We start from the raw sequence: 24,658 nt of genomic DNA, 5'->3' as shown, positions 1-24,658 counted from the left end.
TCTGCATGTGTGTCTATATGTGTTGTCATGTGCCTGGGTGTCTGTCAGCCTTCACCTGGGGTCAATAAAGTGTGTCTTTTCTATTCATGAACCCTCATCTCTGCAACTTCCTGGCCTCCAGTAACTTTCCTGCTTTTGTGGTTTTTGGAACTTAGGAGCTAGTCTAGCCTACATTTCTATTACAGAGAAGCCAATGGATTGTATGGCAAAGCCCTGTTTCAACAAACACAATAAAATACAAACAATCAAACCCTGATAGATACGCACACACCCTCACAAGACGCTGCGTTCAGTCTACCTCTCCTCCAGGAACATGCCAGCTGTATGTCTGGGTAGTGTGAAGAATTTCTGACCACAAGCTAGCCCTCATTTGATCCAAGAGTATGATGCAACTAGCCCCAAATTTTTCCTACATCATTTTCTTTGAAGGGGGTGTCTTAGTCACCATTCTGTTGCTGTGAAGAGACACCATGACCATGGCAACTTTTATGAAAGAAACATTTAGGGCTGGAGAGATGACTCAGCTGTTAAAGGCTAGGCTCACAACCAAAACTAACGGACACATTTAACTAGGGCTGGCTCACAGTTTCAGAGGTTTAGTCCATTGTCATCATGGCGGGAAGCCTGGTAGCGTGCAGGCAGACATGGTGCTGGAGTTCTACATCCAATTCTGTAGGCAGCAGGAAGAGACACTGGCCTTGGCTTGGGCTTTTTTCTTTTTTAAGATTTATTATTTATGCAGTCTGCATGTACACCTCCATACCAGAAGAAGGGACCAGATCTCACTATAGATGCTTGTGAGCCACCATGTGGTTGCTGAGAATTGAACAGCCAATGTTCTTAACCTCTGAGCCATCTCTCCAGCCCTTGGCTTGGGCTTTTAAAACTTCAAAGCGCCCCCCCCCCAAAAAAATTCAAAGCCAGCTCCCAATGACACACTTCCTCTAGCAAAACCACACCTACTCCAACAAGGCCACACCTTCTAATGGTGCCCCTCTTTATGAGTCATGATGGTGGCCATTTTCATTCAAGCCACCATGTTCCACTCCCTGACCCCCATAGGCTTATAACCATATCATTAGTCCAACTTTATGTCTTATCAGTCTCGACCCAGCTTAAAAGTTCAAAGTCTCTTCTGAGACTCATGCAATCTCTTAACTGTAATCCTCTGTAAAATTAGAATCCAAAAGCAGATTGCATACTTCCAGTTTACAATGGGACAGAATAGACATCACTGTCCTAAAACAGAAGAAAGACAGCATAGTGAGGCAGTGCTGGACTAAAACCAGACCAAGCCCAGCTGGACCAACTCCAAACTCTGCATCTCCATGTCTGATGTCAAATTGCTCTTCAGATCTCCAAGTCCTTTCAGCTTTGTTGACTGCAGCACAGTTCTCTGTCTTGGACTGGCTCCACTCCCTTTTAGCAGCTCTCCTCGGCAGGTATCCCAGGACTCTGGCAGCTCCGATATTTTGGGGTCTCCAAGGCAATCCGGCTTCACCTTCACAGCTTCACACAATGACCACTCTAGGATTCCAAGTGGGGACACCCCTCATAGTGCCTGGCCTCAGCAGCTTTCCTTGCCCAAAGATGGAGATTCCACAATTTCTCTCTTGTATTCTTGACTCTAAAACCAAAACCCCACGACCAAAGCTGCCAGCTTCTGCTGCTTGCTGGAGCTGGAACTTGGCCCCTTTGTTCAGTAACATTTTCATTAGGTTTCTATTTTCGGTGGTTTCCTTTACTGCCTAAGCTTGGCTGTTCTGAAACTTGCCCTGTAGACCTGGCTGGCTTTGACTTTAGATCTGCCAGCCTCTGCCTTCCAAGTATTAGGATTAAAAGTATGCACCACCATGCCTGACCCTAAGCTTTTCTCTTTGCTTTTTTGTTTTGTTTTTTAGGTGGTTATGGTGGTGGTGTTTAGTTTTTTTTTGTTTGTTTGTTTGTTTTTGGTTTTTTTTTTTTTTTTTTGGTTGGTTGGTTTTGGTTTTTCCAGACAGGGTTTCTTTGTGCAGCCCTGGCTGTCCTGGACTTGCTTTGTAGACCAGGCCAGTTTCAAACTCACAGAGATCCCCCTGCCTCTGCCTCCCGAGTGCTGGGATTAAAAGTGTGCGCCACCACTGACTCCTAAGCTTTTCTTTAATTCTTTCTCATAAATTGGTATCTAGCTGGGTGGGGTCTTGCTCTGAGGTCACCACTCTGCATCAGGTTTTCCTTTGATCTGTCTATATTTCTCGTGTTCCTTTTCTCCTCCAACTGTGTATTTTGTGGTTTTCCTTGTTCAGATTGCTCATTTTCGTTTTAGGTCTACATAAGACCTGCTACTAATAGTAACAGTCACTGCAGGGCTGTTTAGAAACGGCCTCTGCTAAAACTGTTAGTCTACAGCTTTTCAATTTAGCCTCAGACAGATTATTTTAGACCGGGGCAGAAAACAGCCGCATTCTTCTTCAAATTATTACAAGAACAAGCATTCTAGGCCACAAGTTAACATTGGTGAGCAGAGCCCCCAGAGTTCACATCACGCTCCGCACTACTGTCTTTCACTAGTATGGCCCGGTAAACCCCACTTAAAGAGTCCAAAGCCCCAAACTGCTCCATATTCTTCCAGGCAAAAGCATGGTCTGCTTTATCACAGCAATAGCCTGGCACCAACTGCTGTCTTAGAGTTTCTGTTGCTGGGAAGAGACCACGTCAACTCTTATAAAGGAAAACTTTAATTGGGGCTAGGTTACAGTTGAGAAATTTAGCCCGTTGTCACCATGGTGGGAAGTATGGCAGCATGCCGCAGAAACGGGGCTGCAGAGGCAGCGCAGAGGTACAGATCCACTGGCAGCAGGAAGACAGACAAATTGGGCTTGGCTTGAGCTTCTGAAACCTCAACACCCTCCTCCAGTGACGCACATCCTCCAACAAGGCCACACCTCCTAATAGTACCACTCCTATTGGGAGGGGGGGACCATTTTTGTTCAAACCACCACAAGGGGGAAGTGGACAATTAGCTACTTTTTTGTAGCAGGGTTTCAGGAGACCATATTGTTTAGAATTCCCTCAATAGCTAGGTTTTTGAAGAGCTGTAAGGGTGTTTGGGAAAAATACAAGTGTAGTTCTGGACAAGCGATTTGGGTTTTAACTCTTGAGTCCTGCCTGTGGGATGCTGTGGGATTGCAAATGTCTTCCTTTTAGTGTGGCCCAACTAGAAAGAGAACTGAAAACTGAACTAAGTGCATACATGATGTAAATGTGCGTCTCATTGTGGGCTTGTACTTTAACAACTTTGGAAGCCTCTAGCACAAGGCAGCATTCCACTGTCTTTCAGCTCCATCTTTGAGAAGATGCCCTAGGTGAGGCGCTGTAAACAACGTGGGGATTATCAGCCACAATAAAAGAGAATAGGCAAATCACTGGGATAGTAGGCACAAGTCTCTGAAAATTCAGCGAGATTCTAATAGTGCCCCTGAGTAAACAAGGCATTGAGTGTGACATCCAAGACCTGGTGGCCTGCGTCTTCAGCAGGGCCCATGCTGGAGAAGATGGAGAGTAGCACATTTGACAGGTAGATCATGATATCACACTTTTTTGTTTGTTTGTTTGTTTGTTTGCTTTTTCGAGACAGGGTTTCTCTGTGTAGTCTTGGCTGTCCTGAACTCACTTTGTAAACCAGGCTGGTCTTGAACTCACAGAGATCTGCCTGCCTCTGCCTCCCGAGTGCTGGGATTAAAGAAGTGCACCACCGCCACCACCCAGTTTGGTTTGGTTTGGTTTTGCTTGATGAGTGTTTTTTTGTTTGTTTGTTTGTTTGTTTGTTTGTTTTTGATGAGTCATTCAGTTCTCAACACCTATTTATAGTGTTTCTAGTAATACAACTTTTCCCACAGCAAGCATCTCATTCCTCCCCCTTTTTATGCAAAATTTTAAACTTTTTAAATCGCCTATTTTTACCCCACCCAGGAACCAATTTGGTATGTAAGTTGATGATTTTTTTGGCTTTGGCCAATGGTCAGTAGCAAAAAATATATCTTTATTCAAAAAGTAGCAATGTTTTTGGTTTGCTTTTTGTTTTTTCTTTTGTTTTCTACAGGTTTTAGCTAGCAAACCAGCTGTGTGACAGCTGTTAACTTTAAAATGCAGCCAGAGGTGGTGACTCATATTGGCAAAAGGTTGATGGGTGACAACTGGCAAGTTTGAAGCTAGCCTGGGTTATAAAGTAACAAGACCCTATGTCAGACAGTACAAACCCAAACCACAGAGCCGTGAGTGTAGACCTGATGTAAGTGTAGACACATCTGAGGACGGAGTTGGCTGTCGGTAATCGCCAAAGCCCAGAGAGAGACACCATGGATGGATTGAGGGATTACAGCTCCTCTGTGTGCAGCTTTCTCAGTGATGCAGGGAAGAATGTGTCCATGGAAATACAGTGTATGTAAGATGTGATAAAGTTGTATATTAGGATTTAGACATGGTTCCTGCCTGCTTCGTTATTAGGGGAAGGTTTTCATTGTGAATAAGAGAAAGAAGCTATCCAGAGACATCTGAAAGAATCCAAAGCAGAGGAGGGGGAGAGAGAGGGGCGTGGGGGAGGAGAGAGAAAGACTTTAAAATATACAACAGCACTTGTGAGTAGAGACTCAGGGAGCCTGGAGGCTGGTGAGCTTTGGTGTGTTGATAGGCACGGCGGGTAGCCCTACCTCCCTTCTGCTGGAGGGGAGGGAAATGACTGGGCCAGATTGGAGTTGGCCTCACAGGTTCCTGAGGAATGCTGGCTTTGTGAAACTGCCTGAAGTCCTGTGATCAGCCTGAGCTCAGTTCTGGACACATGGACTGCCTGAGACCTAACAGTCCAATAATGGTGTTTTAAGCACAAACCTCTTTAAGTGTACTACTTAGTTAAAGAGGTTTTTAAACTGTTGTTTATTCTGGGGGCTTGGGAGGCGGACATGTACCACAAAGCATGTGTGGAAGTCAGGGGACAACTTACTTGCAGGGGTCAGATCTTTCCTTATGTTATTGGAACCTGTGGTCGTAATCTGTGCTACAGGACAAGTCTAGGTAGCTATCCTAAATAAGCCAATTTAAAAAGCCAAGTTACAAGAAGAATCAGGAAAAGGAGATTTATTTAATGACCACATCAGGAAGAGGAGAAAAGAGGTCCAGCGAACACCCGAAGTCCATCTTGTGAATGGTGGATGTGGATGTGATCCAAGTTTAAACAGAGGACCAAGGAGATTCACAATTTAGCGTCTGGTCAGGGTGTGGTCCCATCATTGTCTGGACCTGGGTGAAATTCTCTCTCACACTCTCTTTGGAGGCCATGTCTCGCCGTGTAGCTCTGGCTGTCCTGGAACTAACTCACTGTGTAGACCAGGCTGGCTTCAAACTCACAGAGATCCTCCTGCCTCTGCTTCCCGTGGGCAGCAGATTAATGATGTGAGCCACCACCCCTGGCTCTTTAGAGTGTCTTCATCTGCCAAAATGGTTACCCTCACACCATGTTGATCCTCAGGATTGAAGTCAGGCTCTCAGGCTTGGTGGCCCATGAGCCATCTTGCTGATCCTTATCAATGGAATTCTAGCTTAATGAGACTAGCAGTGCAGGCTATCAGCGTTTATGCAGAGAGTGTACTCACTGATAGAGTGAGATCTCAGCACTTTTTACTCCATCTTCGTGAGCTTATGGGTCTATTTCAAGTTGTGTCTATTGTGATTTTATACTTTCCTGCAGCTAACTGAAGGTTTCCAAAACCTTTATGTCACCAGTAGTTTGTTCAGCATTGTATCAGCTGCTCTAAATTAAAGGTGAAGAGTATCAATTTGCTGCATTTTTGCTGCACCTGTCCTCCTGGTCGTGCCATTTCTCACTGCTGCCCCTCCCTCGCCAGAACTTCCAGCTCAGTAGAACAGATTGTCCGTCCCGTGTCCCCCCCCTCCCCCCCTCCCCCGCAGAAACACATGGCCTTACCCGCCTGGCAGCATTGAAAAGCCTCCCTTCAAATGGCCCCTCCGGAGCCTCTGTGACTTAGTGGTGTGTTTATTGCAGTCGGCCTTTCATCAGCGTCTTCATTAAGCCTGGTGGGAAGGCGTGGAGCTCCTTGTTTGAGAGACTCCAGCGATAGCTGTATCACAGCCGCTCATTTATATTAATCAGCATGCGGACTAGGGCTCGCCTGGGCTGCGTGTGCCCAGCTGGTGGCTGAGGAGACTTCACCTTCAGTTTTTGGCCACAGTTACTGCTCCCTGTGTTCTGCAGAGGTCACTGCCCGAGTGAGGCTGCCAGCCTGGGTGCTCCAGCGGAGCACTGGGAACACAGTCCACCTGGAACAGGACAATGAATGAGTTTGAACCCAGTTTGTAAATGATAAAGAGCCTTACAAATATTGGACAGTAGATCGATCTCTCTGGGAGAACGCTTCTCTTTATCTGGGCCTCACAGCCTGAAAATCTGTCCATCTTTTACTTGGTCTCTAATGTGCCCTGTGTTTCACTTGTGCTAAGAAGAACTAAAGAATGTTGCCCAATGCTCTGCAACGCTAAGCTTCTATTTCCCTTTCTTTCTTTCTTTCTTTCTTTCTTTCTTTCTTTCTTTCTTTCTTTTAAAGATTTCTTTATTTTATTTTCTGTGTATGCCTGGTGCTCTTAGAAGCCAGAAGAGGATGTTGGATGCCCTGGAACAGGAGTTGTAAATGGTTGTACATTGCCATGTGAGTACTGGGAGCCAAACCTAGGTCCTCTGCGAGAGCCACAAGTCCTCTTAACCACCAAGCCAACTCCCCAACCCCCATCATTATCTGTAATTCTGTATTCTTCTGATAATATAGATGGCCTGTATTTATGCTAAAATTATATTTGTTCTTCCTGAAAAATATTTGAAAGCCAGGCCAATGCATAACTTTAATCACAGCATTCAGGAGGCAGAAACAGGTGGATCTCTGAACTTCAAGGCCAGCCTGGTCTACAAAGCAAGTTCAGGACAGCTAAGGCTACACAGAGAAACCCTGTCTCAGAAAAAAAAATTTTTTTAATGTATATGACAATGAGGATTCACTGATTTTATGCTTATTTTTTTTGAAACATAGCCAAAGCTAATCTTTAAATCCCCTGAAATGACCTTAAACTTGTGATGCCCATTTTTTTGAAACATATCCAAAGCTTCACCTTTAAATCCCCCTGAAATGGCCTTAAACTTGTGATGCCCTTGCTTCTCCTTCCAAGTATAGGGGTTACATGTGTGCCACCTCACCTTACACACAGGCTCTTGGGGTGCTCGGCAAGCACCAAGCTAACCCCCATCTGGGAAAATACACTCTTTCCCTGCTTCTGTGTGTCAAGGGAGAGGATCGAGGAGTGCAGTAACTTGTGTGTGATTGATGCCGTCAGCGTGGCAGATGTGCACACATGTTTCTTTTGCTAACAGCTGGGAAGAGTAGTAAAGGCTGAGGTGTTCTGTTCATTTACCTCCTAAATAGACAATGGATTTCCACGTCACTTTGTTATTCCGAATTGTCATGAGCGTAGTAAAAACTGTCACTAAAAATAACCTTCCAGGGGCCAACAAGATGGCTCAGTAGGTAAAGGTGCTTGTATGCACCTTGTGACCTAAGTTTGGTCCCTTGAGCCCACGTGGGAAGAGAGAACCAACGCCACAGAATTTTCTTCTAGCTGCCACACAAGCTATAGTGTGTGTCCACAAGCACTCACCGTAGACACACAATTGATTTTTAAATATTATTTTACAATGTTTTATTGGTGTTTTGCCTGCATGTAAGTCTGCACCATATGCATGCCTGGGGCTGCAAAGGATGAAGGGGGTGTCAGATCCACTGGAGCTTGGGGTGTAGACAGCTGTGAGTTGCCGTATAGGTGCCAGGAATGAAACTCCAGTCCTCTGGAAGAGCAGCTGGGGCTCTTTAGCTACCCATCCATCGCTCCAGCCCACACAGCAGCCCTCTCACGTAAGCTCACCTGCGTTACCTCACCACATCAGCTCCGCCTACTCAGCCTTACCCAAGCCACACTAGTTTACAATTATCTTTTCTTTTCCCTAAAGACTTAGTTATTTTTTGCTCCAGCTTTTAATTCAGACTGCTCCGGAACACTGGCTAAACATCCGTAGCATTCTTGAATCCAGTCCATCTGTCAACTGCCGGCTGACAGGACGGCTGAATCACATTTATTGAGAACGGCACAGACTACTTACTACCACTTACTGCTCTAGAGACTGTTGACTGACAATATTCTGTAAATCTGTAACTCATCTTAAAACCTCTTGGGGAATAGAAACAATATGCTGGCCCTCTCACAAGGGAGGGGGAAAACTTATTATTTTACCCAATTACAAAAGCAACATAATGAAAAGAGGAATATAATATGGATCTGTTTAAGCCGTTGTAAAGTTAGCCATTATAAATGCGAATGATTCAGAAAGGTTGGAAATTTTTAATTAAACGTTTTCCAGTCTCTATCATTTTTTACATTATAATTTTCCCTTGTTGTTTTTCCTTTCAGACTTTTTCTTTGCACATAGAAGCCCAATAGACTGACCTCGTTTTGCTTTTAAAATACCTATCGTATCATTCTGTTTTATAAATAGCCTTTCTTCTTTAAGAATATTTTATAGATATCTTTGTGTAGCAATGCAAGGACCTTTTTTCCTGGGGAGGGAAGGCAATTGCTTTTCTCTTACCGCCTTCTACTTTTCTCCATTTCTAGTCTTTAACTTTTTATTGGTTATTTTTGAAGTTTCACATCATGTACCCGAATCGCACTCATCTCCCCATCCCCCTATCTCTACCCTCCACCCTTGCAACCTTCCCCCAAAAGAAAACAAAAAATAAAAATAATTATTAAAAATTACCTTGCTGTATACAGGGGGACGTGGTTCCCCTCAATCTCAGTCATAGGGGAGGAGAGTAAGGGGAAAATGGAAGGGAAGGAGGAATGGGAGGATACAAGGGATGGGATAACAGTTGAGATGTAATATGAATAAATTAATAAAATATATTTTTAAAAAATTACCTTGCCGTGGAAGCTACAGTGTGTGACACTGTCCACACATCTTCACTTGCAAATGTTCATTGCAATGACTCGCTGGTCTGGCTAAAGGCCTCTGGCTTCTGCTGCACCATCAATATTGGATCCTCTCGGATGTCCTGTTGTTGCCCGTTGTCATGGAGATCCTGCACATTTGATCTGCAGGCCCAGCCCCTTCATGTACTCCAGCAGCTCACAGACGAGGTAGATGTTGAGTGGGTGAAATCAAGGCCCTCAGTCTGTGCCTGGGAGGTATTTAAATTGTTCAGTCACACTGATGCCATCAAGGCCAGCTCTCCTATGCTACCCAGGCAAGGGGTGGGGTCAGCTCTCCCTGGTGCTACAACCAGTGAGGGGCAGAGTCAGCTCTGCCTAACCCTGGGACATCAGCATGTCCCCAGGCCACAGCCCAGACCACGGATGTCTGCATGGCTTTTGGTGGTAACATGGGCCACAGACATCAACGTAGACCCCTGCTGTTGCGGGGCCATGGACAGCACAGGACAGAACACCATGGCCTGAGGTGGCAGTGCAAGCTACTCACATCTAACTGGTCCTCACTGCCCCCCTGTTTCCAGTTCCTTCTCTCTGCATAGTGCACAAACCACGCCACGTATCGTTATCTGCCACCTCCCCATCACATGCTCGCCCTTCGTCCTGGCACCACCCACCGCTGCATGGTGGTAGGTGTGCCCCTTCCATGATGGGTGTCTTCTGTGCACGTGCCCACCTCTGGGTCTCAATTTCTATTTTTTATGAAGACCATTTATTACAGTTTTCAAGAATCAGAACTTAGCATTGTTTCTTTTTCTGTTGTTTGGTTTGGGTTTTTCTTGAGGTGCCCAGAGTTTTGTGCACACTGAGCAATCCCTCTGCTTCTTAGCTGCATGCCCAATCACAGCCATGTTATCTTCAGTTGGCTCAACTACAGTCTTGTGCCAACTGTCTAGGTAGGCTATTAGTCATACTATTTTTCAATGGAACTGATTTTATTATCATTCTCCATGCTGTAGAAACAAGAGAGATGAGTTAAAAACCTCACAGAGAAAGGAATCAGCAGAGATTCAGCTATCTGGTGGCGTAGCCTACCATCCCAGCTAATAAGGGATCTGAAGCAAAAAGGAGGATCAGGTTCAAGGCCTGACTGGGCTAGACTGAGCTCAGGACCAGCCCGGGCAACTTAATGAAACCCTTCCTCAAGATAATACGAAAGGAAGGCTTGCACATAGCTCAGTGCTAACGTGTCTAACACAAACAAGGTCCTGGGTCAGTCCTCAGTAGCACCAAAAGAGAAAAGAAGAAAACCATCCCAGGGGGATAAGGGCCATGATAAGCCGATAGATAAAAAATATAGCGTAAGGGAATAAATTGAACAAGGATGATACCAGTAGGCGTGCTAACATGGAAGGAGGAGATTGCATGAAGCCTCTACCCTAGAAAACCAAGTGCAGGCAGCTAAGGACTGCGGAGAACGGGAGAAGTCCTCCTCAGGGCAGAGCCCACCCCACAAGTGGTTATCCACGGTGAAGTGGCCGCCCTCGAGATTATACACATACAGCATAATATAAACTTAGCACGTTGTATTTATACTTTAGGAGTAAGAGAGAGAGGGGAGGGAGAGAGAGAATATATGAGCCTTAAATTAAAACATGCCATGCATTTGAGAGAAAGCGAGGAGATGTATGGGAGGAGCCAGAGGGAGGAAAGGAAAGAGGGTAGGATGTATTATAACAAAATAAAAAAGTATAATTTAAACTCTCAGAAATGTATAGTGTAGGGGAGAGGAAGTTTTGAAATATGTGTAGTAATAATATGAGCTGTTCCATCCAAGTTTGTAAATAAAAGATTTTCAGGTTTATAAGCTGTAACGGTTTAAATCAGCAAAGTCCCCCAGCACCTTCGACACACTTGGTCTTTGCCTGAAGACATTATTTTGGGACATTCCAGAAGTGGGGCCTAGCTAAAGGAAGTAGGTGATTTGATTAGGTCCTTGGGGTCTCTTTTTCACTGGCTGCTCCCTGACTACGGTGATACAAATGCTGTCTTCTGCCACGTGCTCCCACAGCCATGGTTTTCTTAAACCAGGATGAACTAGACCTCTGAAACCCTGAGTCCAGGCCACCCTCTCCTTCCTGAAGCTGTTTCTGTCAAGTCTTTTGCTTCACAGCAATACAGAAGTCACAAGTGTCTTGCCTAATTATAAATGCTGAGATTTGTGGGCTTTGTTTTTGGGGTGTTTTGGGGCTTGTTTGTGTTGTGGTGCCGTGGTCCTCACTAGGTTCTCCTGGGTGCTGTTGTCTTCACTAGCTCTTTTTTTTTTTTTAATTACATGAAGACAACACCCTCGTATAAAATCACATTTAACACTCTCTCTCTCTCTCTCTCTCTCTCTCTCTCTCTCTCTCTCTCTCTCACACACACACACACACACACACACACACACACAGAGTATATGTAGCAGTCAGAGGACAGCTTGTGGGAGTCATTGACTTTCTTTCCACCACATGGGTCTCAGGGACTGAAGTCGCTGTCAGCTTGGCAGCAAGGACCTTTATCCAGGGAGCCAATCTTGCCAGTTCTTCAGATTTCCCAGGAATCTTAAGTCGGGGCCGGAGGCATGGTGCAGTGTTAGAGCACTTGTTAGAGTACTTGTTGTTCTTGCTGAGACGCTGGATTTGGGTCCCAACACCCATGTGAGGCAGCGGTGAGCTGCTTGTAGCACCAGTCCCAGGGGACCCCCTTCTGTCCTCCGTGGATACCTGTAAATACGTGGTGCGCATATAAACAAGCAGGTATCACACATACAGATAAATATATTTTAAAGAGTCCGAGCCAGGTATGCCTACAATTCCAGCATTCCAAAGGCAGAGGTAGGCAGACCTTTATAAGTCCAGTGCCAGCCTAGCTTATGTAGAGAGTTCTAGTTGGCACTGCCAGTGTCTAAATAAATAAATAAGTTAGAAAAGAAAACAAACAAATGTTAAGTCAATTTACTTCATTATTAATGAGTTCTATATAAATATTTGCAGTATTAAAGATGGATGAAAATTAAATCCATCCTTCTTTTTTTGTTGTTGGGTTTTTTTTTCGTTTTTTGTTTTTTGTTTTGGTTTGATTTGGTTTGGTTTGGTTTTTCAAGACAGGGTTTCTCTGTGTCCTGGACTCCCTTTGTAGACCAGGCTGGCCTCAAACTCAGAGCAATCCACCTGCCTCTGCCTCCCGAGTGCTGGGATTAAAGGCGTGCACCTTCTTTGATAGGATTATTTAAATTAGCATTCCAGGCTCTGAGAAGGCATTTATACGTACAGTGTACTGCTTAGCATGGACCACGGTGAACTCCTTTAGGCTGTTTCTGTTTCTCATGATAACCTTTCCTCCATTTGTTTTTCCTTCCCAGTTGCCATAGCTGCAGAGGTAGGTATATGTACAGCCACTTATCAGCACAGGCCATTTATAAACTATGAACATACTAAGAGAAAAAGGGTCAGAACAAAACGTTTTTGTTGCTTCTGCCTCGTCTGGAATTTCAGGGGGTAAAGGAAGCCTGGGTTATCCAGGGCCAGATCAGCTGTTAAAAGTTCACGCCGTCATTTTGACATCTCACATTGGACTTTCTCTTTGAAAATCCCTCTTCACATTACCAGAGCTGGTCTCCGAGCCCCAACTGCCTCAAACCCATAACATCGCTGAGTGAGTGACTGATCTGTATTATGTGTCCAGCCATCAGACAGATCTCGGGATGCTGCTTGTGTAAACTGTAACCCAGTCTGATGCTGTGCGGTCAGTTACAGTCTTTCATAGACCTATCAGCGATACTCAATCCTTCTGGATTTGGGAGTAGGGCTTATCTGATACTTTCAGGAAAAAAAATCCATTCATTTTTCTCTCTTCCCCATTGACATAACTCCACTGGTAGCATTGTAGGATCATTCTCCTTCCTGCCCCTCTGCAGCTTGTGTTGCTGTAATATTCCCTAAATATTTAGTTACTTAGAGGGAAATGTGGTTTGAAGAAGGAAGGAAGAAAAAAAAAACTGTGGGTCTTACAATTTAGCTCATGTGCAGAGCTAGGGAAAAAATTGTCTTTAATCATCAAAATTTCCGTATCATCAATGAATGCAGTGTGAATAGAGGTAAATGTTGTTGTGTTAAAACTTTAAAGCAAGTCCCTTCTTCAAATCGATGTCATTTGCCTCTAAGAACAAGCATATTAAATGCAAGGTGCCTGATTAAAATATCTTCATGCTCCAGTGTGTATCCCTTGGCTTCCTTCGGTTACAGCAATGATAAAAGCTGAAACAAAATCCTTGAACTCAGTCAGAACTGAGCTAAACTTTAGGAAGCCAAGAGTAGAGCTAAATACAGTGTAGGAAGCTAAATGCAGTGAGGACTGTGAGAGAGCAGGGGCTGCTTGGAGGAACTCTCCTTTGCAATGGCTGCATCGAACACTACCAATTATCTGGCTTTGTGTAAACAATCACAGAGACCATTTCTTGTTTTCTGCGTGTTTCACATTGTGAAGCAAGTTTAGCACTTTTGAGTTTGCTTGGTTGTTATTTTTTTTAGCTAGTTCTGTCAAAATTTTCAGTGTTTATGGTATATTTGACCCAGGGGTCCTATGCCAAATATGTCCATAGTGTGTCTTTCATTGTTATTGGTTTAATAAGGCCCCAGACTTTATAGGCCCCAAAACCTTAGCACCACTGACTCCATGATGATAGCACCATTTAGGCTGTAGAACTCAAGATATAGACAGTACCACCTGCCAAAATCAAACCAAAGGTCTAATCCGCCAAAGTTCATAGTTAACTGAAAGTCTCTAAACATACTAACTTTGCTTTTTGGCTTCTATAATTCTACTTCTGGCTAAGTTTTCTTGTTAACCAAAATATGTCAACCCAGAACATGGTTTTTGTGCTTAAAAGCTTACCCTGAAAAAGGCTTGGGTCTACACTAGGATCCCAAACCTCCAGGGTAGTCTCCAGCCAGCTAATAAAGACAAAACCATGTCCCTGGTGAATACCCTACATTAGTTGGGTTTTTCTGTGACAAGGTCTTTGTATGTAGTCTTGGCTGTTTTGGAATTTGCTCTGTGGACCAAGCTGGCCTTGAACTCACGGAGATATGACTGGCTTTGCATGGGGAGGGCTGTGATTAAAAAAAAAGTACACTGCCACATCCGGCTCTGTGGAATATTTTAAGAACAGAACAAGCACATTTGAATGGTGAGCCATTTTCTTACTGCTGTTTGTTCTTTTTGTATTAAGTATGAAAATTAGCAGTGTAATGGCTCCCAGAATAGGAGTACTGGAAAGGTATCCACTTGACAGAAATAAACATGCAGAAAATAAATTGAGTTAATGGTTCATTCATCATCTGAGATTTAAGATTATATACAAAATGGTTGTTAACTGGATTTTCATGTAGATTGGTGAAATGCTAAGCTTATAGGATTTTCTTTTTGCTTGAGTTATGACTAAAAAAAATTTTTTTTGATCACAGATTTAATATCCAGGTGGGCAATCCATTTGCCAGAATCTCTGAGTGTAACTCCAGTTTTTTTCTGCCAAACACAAATCCTGCACTGTGACTAAATGGAGCTACACGTTTGAATTGATCTTTCAGTTTTGTTTTTCTCCTTGTCTTTTTAGGTCGTGGAACTTTTAGCAAGTGCTCTTATGGACTTGGTGCAAGGCGTGTACCAGGAAAACTCTGCTTCGGCCAAGGTACAGAACTGCAGGCTTGTGACGTGTTACGGGTAAAGGCCACACTGCGGCATGAGGGCGGAGAACAAACATTTCATTGTTGTTTTGTGTTTCAACTTTGTAGGATTTTTCTTTTTCCTTCTTTTGTGTATGTGTAGGGTTTTTTTGTTCTGTTTTATTTTGTTTCTTCTTTTTTATATCAGTATTCTGGCTACAAATTCATGGCCATACGTTCAGTACATAGCAGCCAATTAAAGCAACCTCTGCTCCTCTGGCTAGAATCACAGTCTGTTCAGTCTGCAGCAGCGGGCAGACACCAGGGCACTGCTGGCTGGCAGGTAGCGCAGTCAGAAGGGGCTGCTGGCAGCAAGGACCGCTTAAGGCTGTGCCAGCTTCTCCCCAGAGAAAGAGGGCTCTGTGAGACAGTGAGCTCCACAAGGCTGTCAGGAAGGGCGGGCGCAGGACTGAAATGCCTTTCACATCCAAGGTCCAGAGCTTACTGCAGTTATTAGTCTCCGCCATGGAAGCTAGGACAGCTGCACAGCTGGATTGTTTTGATTAATTTTATAGGTTTAGAATTAGGGCTTTTTGACTCATTTAACAGGTCATCTCAAGAAAGGTTAGGTTTTATTTCCTTAAAGTGCACTTAACTTCATTTCAGTGGGGGATTAGCTAGAAAGTGCACGCTCCATTGCCCACCGCCGCCGTCTGCCGTGGCATCTCCTGTGAGAAGGGACTCCTCTCAATGTCTCATTAGCCTGACTTCCCTAACTCCTGCATTAGCAAGATTTCACTCATTCAGAATCAATGCATGTGTGTGCATCCTCAGCATTAACACGTCCACTTGAAAAGCAGAAAGGCCAATTTTACCAAAAGTGAAACGCACGGCCTGAGCAGCTTAGATAAAAAAGAAAAATTTAATCTGAAGTATAGCGCAGGAACTCTGGAAGGTTGCAACAGGGGTTAGTGAAATGTGAAGAATTCTGTACTTTGGACGTCTGCTGGCATTTGATTCGGGGAACCACGGTCCCCAAGAGGCGTTTGTGACCTCACAGAAGCAGCCCAGTGGTATGTGGGGACCTCACAAGATGAAGACCACAGTGAACCCTGTTTGCAAGATTTTTCAGAGGCGAGAGTGGTTCTCTCTGTGCCCGGCGATTTATATCTCATGGTGCAAGGGTGGTGATTTATGACCTGGCGCTACTCACCCAGAGTTCCCTTGCACATAATGTGACGGTGATAGCAGCTAAGCGCGTGACATTGTAAATGATTTACCTGCTTGTCAGTTGATTCACAGAAGTCTGGGGGGGGGGGCAGTGCTCCCATTTTGAGATATGAAAATGGTGGTTTAGAAAGGATTGGGTGATTTCTCAAGGTTCTAGAACTTACTGGGATTCTAACTTAAAACCCTATGATCTTACCCTCTTACTCTACTCCCACGGTACCTTAACAACCCGTGATTTGATGGCTTCCATTGGCCATACCTAAGGTCTCACTGTGTAATTACCACAGTGCGCAGCTGATGCAGCTGAGGCAGTGTCCTCCCGGGATGTCTCTGAGGGATTCAGCTTACTCCCACAGAAGGCACTCATTAGTTTTGCTTTTGAGGGTGTTTATTTGTTGAGACAAGATGCCACGAAAGTTTGGCTGGATCAGATAAAGGTTGCCATGTGTTCAAGGCTAACCTGAGCTACATAAGAACATCTGGGCCTGAGATACTGAGACTGTTTCAAAAAACAAAAGCCAGCAAGCACACACACCGTGTAATCCTCCTGCCTCTGCCTTCCCCTTCCCACCCCAAGATCATAGATAAAAGCACCACATGCGCTTGAGGCGAACGTGGTGTTGTTGCTGTGGTCTCTCAGTTTGTCCACTTAATACCCCACCTCACTAACCATGTGTGAGCATCTGTGAAGGGCTCTGTCAGACAGCCTAATAGCAGCGAGAATTATTACACAGATTCTGCAGTTTCATTGTTCCCCTCACTTGAGATGGGGTCACACTTGTGGATGGTCTCATTGGATAGAGAAAAATCTTACAGTTTAGAGCTGGTAAGTAAGCATCAAAGTTTAATGTCTACAACTTATTCATTAATATGCCTGAGGGTTAGATTTGAATTCAAGAGTTTTTTTAAAATTAGATTCCAAGTCCTATGCAATTTTAAAAATATACAATCTGTTTGGAAAAAGAACAGAAGAAACAACCAAGACTCTGAAGGGTTACTGCTGTAATGGGAGAGCCCCTGAGCACACACCGTTTGCCGATTTTCCCATTGGCTAATACGTCTCGTTCCCTTAAAAGAATACATAGCAATGCTTTGTCCATCCGCCCTCCCACCTCCCCACACAAGGCCCTTTAAAGCACTTGAGTCTTTCCAAAGCAGTTTAGATTCGGAATATAGCCAAACCATTTGAAGATGAGTCATTTCTCAATAACGGAAACAAACAGTCCTAGTGGACCGCAGCAGTCATTGGTACTGCCTCCATTTGCACCCTAGTACAGCTGAAGTTAACCACATTTTCCTCCCTAACCAGAACCTGCCTCTACCCCTTCCTGAGTGTCCTTGCAGGTACAGTGAAAGGAATCACTTCAGAGGCAGAGAGAGATCACAGCACACGCGCGCACACACATGCACATGCCAGGCTGACGTGACTGAGAGTTGCCACAAGCAGAGGTCACATGGGAAGTGAGGCCCCCGCTGTGGCCTCTGTTGCCCAGCTCTGAAGCCTTGAGCTGATTCAGCGCACAGAAGGATTGCTTTGAGGGTCGGTCGAGTAGGCTGCAAACCATCTCGTCTCTGCAGGGATAAGAGAATACAATACATCTTCTCCTTATCACCTTAATGCAGTGATGGAGATTTGGGAGTGGCAACTTAGCTCTGTGTGCAGTGGTGTCTATCGGGCTGGTGGGCTAATTAAGGAGAGAGATTTGGAACTGGATGCTTTATAAATCACTTTCTGCAGTTCATACCTAATTTCCCTAAAGCAGTGAAACATACAACTCAGATCACTAGTATTTAACAGATTTCAGGTAAACTGTGATCATGAAAACATGCAAAATAATTTAGGAAATTCATCCTTTGTTCCACTCATCAAAAAATGTTTTTACTTCTGCCTTTGGTAGCTTGAGAACCATTTCTTCCTTATAATAAAATTAGCTCTTGGGCTTTTTAAAAATGTGGATCAGAAAAGTACATTTTACCAAATTTTTCTATAATAATTAAAGAAGCCAATTAAAAGCAAAGGTGTGGTATGCACCTTTAATGCCAGCATTTGGGAGGCAGAAGTCTGCCTGGTCTACAAAGTTCCAGGCCAAACAGGGCTGCATAGTAAGACCTTGTCTAAGAAAAATAAAGTAAAAAAGGTGGGCTGGAGAGATGGCCCAATGGTTAAGAGCCCTTGCAGTTCTTTCAGAAGACCAGGGTTCAATTGCTAGCACCCACATTAGGCATCTCACAACATCTCACAATCTGAGGGCCCCTGGCTCCTGGGGCAACTAACTGCATGTTTTACACATGACATAAACTCAGGTAGACATGTATACATGGACACAAATACACAGTGCTTGCCTGGAATGTCCCCAGGCCCTACTTACCTTTCCAGAAGCTCCCTCCCACACACAGACCCTGCATCTCCCTACCAAAGACATGACTATCTTGCGTGTCTCGTGTGTGTGTGTGTGTGTGTGTGTGTGTGCATGTGTGTGTGCACGCTCTGTATGTACAATAGTATAAATACTATAATAAGAATTAGAGAAGAGGTCGTGAATGGGTACGCGGGAGGAGTTGGATAGAGGACACGGAGAGGTGGAAATGATGTAAATACAGGACTCGTGTAAAATTCTCAAAAAAGTACACTAATTAATAAAAGGACATGGTTGCTGTCCTTCAAAAGCCTGCTTGTGAAGTTGGCCTTGGGCTGCCAGTGGGATCTTGGATTTTAAAACAACCCCTCTGAGATAAAAACAGTTCACAGTGCCTATGCTACTTCTTAAGTTGGCATGGTTTATGCTGAAACACCTGTTTTCTGGAAATCTGGAAATTTTTTTTGCATTCTAGGCAGAATGCCTATAGGAGCAGCCCCAATAAAACTCTGAGCCTGAGTCTCCAGCAACTCCAACCACATTTCATGCACAGCACACACTTACTGTGGAGTAGTGCGCATGCCCTGTGGCTCTGCGGGGCAGTACTGCACATGCCCTGTGGCTCTGTGGGGCAGTACTGCGCATGCCCAGTGACTCTGCAGGGCAGTACTGCGCATGCCTTGTGGCTCTACGGGGGCAGTACTGCGCATGCCTTGTGGCTCTGCGGGGCAGTACTGCGCATGCCCTGTGGCTCTGTGGGGCAGTACTGCGCATGCCCAGTGACTCTGCAGGGCAGTACTGCGCATGCCTTGTGGCTCTACGGGGGCAGTACTGCGCATGCCTTGTGGCTCTGCGGGGCAGTACTGCACATGCCCGGTGGCTCTGCGGGGCAGTACTGCACATGCCCGGTGGCTCTGCGGGGCAGTACTGCGCATGCCTTGTGGCTCTGCGGGGGGGCAGTACTGCACATGCCCGGTGGCTCTGCGGGGGGGCAGTACTGCGCATGCCCGGTGGCTCTGCGGGGGCAGTACTGCGCATGCCCGGTGGCTCTGCGGGGGGGGGGCAGTACTGCGCATGCCCGGTGGCTCTGCGGGGGCAGTACTGCGCATGCCCGGTGGCTCTACGGGGGCAGTACTGCACATGCCTTGTGGCTCTGTGGGGGAGTACTGCGCATGCCCGGTGGCTCTGCGGGGCAGTACTGCGCATGCCCGGTGGCTCTGCGGGGGCAGTACTGCGCATGCCCGGTGGCTCTGCGGGGCAGTACTGCACATGCCCGGTGGCTCTGCGGGGCAGTACTGCGCATGCCTTGTGGCTCTGCAGGGTGCTCCCTTGAGAGCCTGAGCTTGGCTTCTTCTTCAGCCACTGAGACTCCTTCCCTTTACTGCTTTTCTTTTGTGTCCTCTCACTCACTTGTGTGCGTGCATGTGTGCGTGCATGTGTGTAAAGGTCTCACTGTTTAGCCTGGCTGTCCTGATCACTGTGTAAACTAGGATGGCCTTGAACTCACAAAGATTCACCTGTCTCGGCCTCCCCTGTGCTGTGATTACAGGCCAGCATACCAGGTGTGCCAGCATACCTGGCCGTTAGACTTTTTTTTTTTTTTTTTTTAACTGTGATTTGACCCACTACTGTGTACAGTGAGTCATCCAGATATCATCAGACCTCAGGGATGAGAACTGGAGAAAGATAGCCCCGTGATTCAGGACACTGAGAGCCCCTCCAGAGGACTCAGGTTCGATTCCCAGTATGCACATGGAGGCTCATAGCCATCTGTGATGCCTGTCACAGGGGATCCAGTGCCCTCTTCTGGTCTCCACTGGCACTGCAGTGCTTTGTAAATACATGCCTCTAACTCAAGTTGTAACCCAGAAAAGGAACAGACATGGCTCCCCTAGCTTCATGCTCATGTTGGATTGGCCCCACACCCCCAAAATAAGAGGGTTTAATCTAATTCTCTGGAGGAAGAGCTGCTTAATCAACAGTCACTGAAGTTGTGGAGATCCAGTCTGGCTTTTCCAAGTAGAGTTCATACTTTACATACTTAGTCATAGATTTTGTGGGGCAAGATAGGTCTTATTCTTTTTTTTTCTTTTCTTTTTTTTTTTTTTTTTTTTTTTTTTTTTTTTTTTTTTTTTTTTGTCTCATGTTTATACTTCTCTTCCTTTGGCTTTTAGGCAGCTTTTGCGTCAAATAGAAAAATAAGGTAATTGAGTCTACTAGATATTGTAGGTGCTCTGCCTGCCTCAGAGCTCTGTGCCACTGTCTAAAACACGATAGCAAGATAATTGTGCTCTCGGTGGGGAAATCAGAAAAGCCTTTGGAGAGAATCTGCTATTTGAGACAGACACCAAAGGGTCGAAAGAAATGTGCAGAACGGAAGGCAGTCTGGGTAGAGCAATGACTTGATGAAAGGAAACATTTAAGATCAGAAAGAAATGTTTCTTTCTGCCATGTAACAATAAAGGACTAGTGAAAAATGACACTGCAGCCAAGCCCAGTGGCGCACACCTGGAATCCCAGCACTCCAGAGGCAGAAGCAGGTAGATCTTTTAAGTTTGAGGCCAGCCAGGGCTACACAGTGAGACTGTCTTAAAACAAAACAAAACAAAACAAAACAAAATCAAAACCAAACAAACAAAAAAATGTATAGGGCTGGTTGTGGAGAATGGTGGAAGATGTGTAATGCCATGCTGGAATGCAGAGCCGATAGCATGTTTACATGCTGAAGGTGGGTAAACAAGGGGATTCTCAGGTGGTCAGAGCAATGTGCGTCAGGAGTCGAGAGCGGTCCTTAGGGTGGTCCATGGAAAGGAATGCTGGGATTGTTCCGCGCTGACACTCTTGCCCTCGTTGGCATTCATATAGCTACCTTTTCAGAAACTGCTTCTTCATAGCCAGTTCTCCACACCCAGAAATATTTAATGTCTGTCCTACTTAATTATTTTATCTCAATCAAGTGTTACCATCTTGTGCTTTTTTTTTTTATCATCATTACAACTTTAAGTCTCTTCCTACAAGAATATAAGTATCACTGTGTTTCTAATACCAAAACAGTACCTGGTGTGTCAGTAGTAGTCCCCCCACCTCCACCCCCATTGCTAAATTAATCATTTAGAAAGCCCTAGAATGGTTGTAGTGGAAGATCTTTCCGAGGAGGATTATTAATATACAATAAACTGGGAACACTTAAAGTGCATTATCTGATGTCTAGATATAAGGATGGAGCAAGGAAACTATACCAGTTAGGTTGATAAGCATTTCCATCGCCCCCAGCTGTTTCTCCCTTTGTGTTCCTCCATCCTTTACCTTCTTCGTGAGCCACAGGCAATCCATGCTTACTATAAATTAGTTTGTAGTTTTGTAGAATTTTGTATAAATGAATCTAGAAGTATTGACCCTTTGACTGGGGCCCTTGAACAGTTACATTGAAATGCATCCATAGTCCAAATGTGAGTAGTTCACTACTGCTGCTAACTGGTATTCAATTGTAAGGATGTGCCACACTCTGTGATCCACCTATTGGTGAAAATTTGAGATGCTTCCAATGTTAAAGCACTCCAGATGAAGATGCTGGGAGCTACTAACAGTGCACGTTCCTTTCTCTTGGGTTTACCTAGGAATAATCATGTTGCTATTTATGTCCTTTTGGATAGAAACCTCATCGTGGACTTTATATGTCATACAGTGGGTATATAGTGCTCTGTACTGGCTAGTTTCCATCGTCTTGACCAAGCTAGAATCATTTTGGAAAAGAAGTCCTCAATTAAGAAAGCATCGCTGCCAGCTGGGCCTGTGGGAGGGTCCAGGTCACTGTGGGTGGTTCCACCTCTAGGCTGATGGCCCTAGGTGGTATAAGAAAGCTGGCTGAACAAGCCATGGGGAGCAAGCCAGTAAGCAGCACCCCCTAAGGCCTTTGCATCAGCTCCTGCCTCCAGCTTCCTGGCCTGACTTTTCTCAGTGATAGACTGTGGCCTAGAAATGTAAATGAAATAGTTCCTTTCCTCTGCCAGGTTGCTTTGGTCATGGTGTTTTATCACAGCATAGAACCCCTAAGACATGTTTTTACTGCTGGGTCACCTCACTGGCTCCCATGTTACATTTCTGTCAGTCATGTTTGAGAATTCTGGTTGTTCCACACCTTACTAAAACATAATGTGATCAGTTTTTAGTATTTTATCCATTCTCAAGTATAATTTTGGCCTACCTTACAGTTTTAGCTAATTGTGGTTTTAGTGTATATTTCCCTAATAAATAGCAATATTGAGTAGTTTGCATCTTCATGTTTATTTGCTATTAATATCCTTTAGTGATATCATAATAGCTTTTTCAGCGTCTGTATAAACATTTCACCCATTTTACTATTTGGTATTGAGAAGATACCAACAAGACAGCTTGTTTTTTGGGCCATTTTGTTGTTTGCTGTTATTGTTGTTTACCTTGCATCCTACAGTCTTCCTAGTGTGTTAGTCATAACAGCCTTTGATGTTGTAGGTTCTGTGACACTCTGTGTAGATAGTCATATGACACTTGTGAATAAACAACATTTTCCTTCTTTTCAAAGTAAGTGCTTTTTTAAAATTCTTTTCCTTGTCATATTGCACTAGGAATTTTGGTAGAGAAAACATGCCACAGATCACTGCTGTGAGACACTGATTGAGAGAGGCTATTCTGGGAGAGGCAGAGGCCAGTTCTATGCTTTGTAGAGCAGGCTGGCCTCAAACTCACAGCAGTCCACCTGCCTCTGCCTCCCAGAGTGCTGGGCTCACAGGCGTGTCCAGCTAACATTTTATACCTTTATCTTGTATATGTGTATAGGTGTACGCGTGCCACAGTGAAGGGTGTGTGTAGGGTCAGAGGAAAACTTTATAGGCAGTCAGTCCTATAGAAGGACGGCAGGCTTTGCCCTGGAAAACACCAGATTCCCCACTGAGATAAACTGAGAGGAGCAATCCTGGGTCCGGAATTAAGGAAAAAAGCCGGAGACTCTGACCGGGGTATTGTGTTGCCAATTGACCATGGGGGTGGAAGCCGAGGAGAGTCCTGGGGAGGCAGACCAGCTGGGAGAGACTAGGCTGCTGAGGTGCAGATTGCTGCGATCTGGTAGAGAATCTGCTTACATCCAGGTTAATTCCTGTTCTCACTAACCTCCTTTCCCTCTTGCTTAAAGTAGTCGGGTTGTAAGGAAGAGAACTTTGATTAATGAATTCATAATAAAACTTAATTGTTAAGGACTAGAGCCAACACACTTCTCTCCTTCTGCCAAGTCAGTCCTGGGGATTGAATTCAGGCATCAGGCGTGGCAACCGGTACCCTTGCCTGCTGAACCACCTTACAGACCCTACCCAGGTCATTTTCCAGAACTGTTCTTTACGTAGCGAGTTACTTTGAAAGCTGAGCTAATCGTCTTGCTTACTGGTTGCAACAAAAACAATTGATCTCTCAGACTCTTGTCTTCGGCTTCAAAGAAACCATTACATTGCCTCTGCAGGAGTTGAGTCAAAGGTAGCACATGATACAAATGGTGCACATGTTTCTTGCACTGGCTTAATGAGTGCAGTCCTTCCACTCCAACTCAAGAGCATTGTGCTTTCACTACCATCCATAAAGTATGGACAGCTCGCTTATTAGCCTGGGGGAGGGGTTAAGATGAAATCCCCGGCCCCAAACCACATCCTCTATAAATGTGTAATGTGAGCGATAGCTATGGATCCCTGGGGACAGACCCTGTAGACTTTTGATTTTAGGGCTTGATTTTTCTTTTGTTTTGTTTTTATTGAGAGAAAGAGATGCCTGCTTGTGTACGCACACACACATACATTCCTCATGCCTCTGTGGAGGTAGAGGCAGCAGGATCAGCAATGTCGATTATGATGGCCTGGCTCAAGAGATTTCAGAAAAGAAGAGTATTAACAAGTGGCTAACAGACCATTCTTGTGATATTTTGGCAAATGTGGCTGCTTTCTGCCCTTATCTATAGAATCTACTTGAGGCTAAATTGAAGAATTTGGGCTTAGTAGTATTGGCAGAGGAGACTTTAAGACAGCCTCTGCTGCGTTGTCATGGATGGTCACTCTTACCCAGACCTATAATGAAAAGGACCAAGCTGGGCAAAGAAAAATAGAAAATATATTGTTTGAGGAGAAAAGTAGTGCCAGGAAGTGTTTTTTAAAAAGTGTTTTGGGTTTTTTTTGTTTTTGTTTTTGTTTTTTAATGCAGTGGTGCATGCCTGTAATCACAGCACTCTGGGAGGTAGGGGCAGGCAAATCTCAGTGAGATTGGCCTGGTCTACAAATCAAGTTCAAAGCAGCCAAGGCTACACAGAGAAACTCTGTCTTGAAGAACAAA

The 24,658-nt window shown here is 44.8% G+C and overlaps 1 protein-coding gene across 1 annotated transcript in view; it reads left to right on the top strand.

The window, feature by feature from the left end:
- Positions 1 to 24,658, top strand: part of PDSS2 (decaprenyl diphosphate synthase subunit 2) — a 263,281-nt gene that overhangs the window by 141,997 nt on the left and 96,626 nt on the right. The window contains exon 4 of the mRNA XM_084774454.1: positions 14,678 to 14,752. Within this exon, the coding sequence (XP_084630580.1) occupies positions 14,678 to 14,752 (75 nt within the window). The remainder of the gene's footprint in view (positions 1 to 14,677; positions 14,753 to 24,658) is intronic.

This window comes from Acomys minous, assembly GCF_964271855.1.
Source record: "Acomys minous genome assembly, chromosome: 3".
NCBI lineage: Eukaryota > Metazoa > Chordata > Mammalia > Rodentia > Muridae > Acomys > Acomys minous.
The sequence above is the reverse complement of the archived record's forward strand: the minus strand, read 5'-3'. Positions and strand labels throughout refer to the sequence as shown.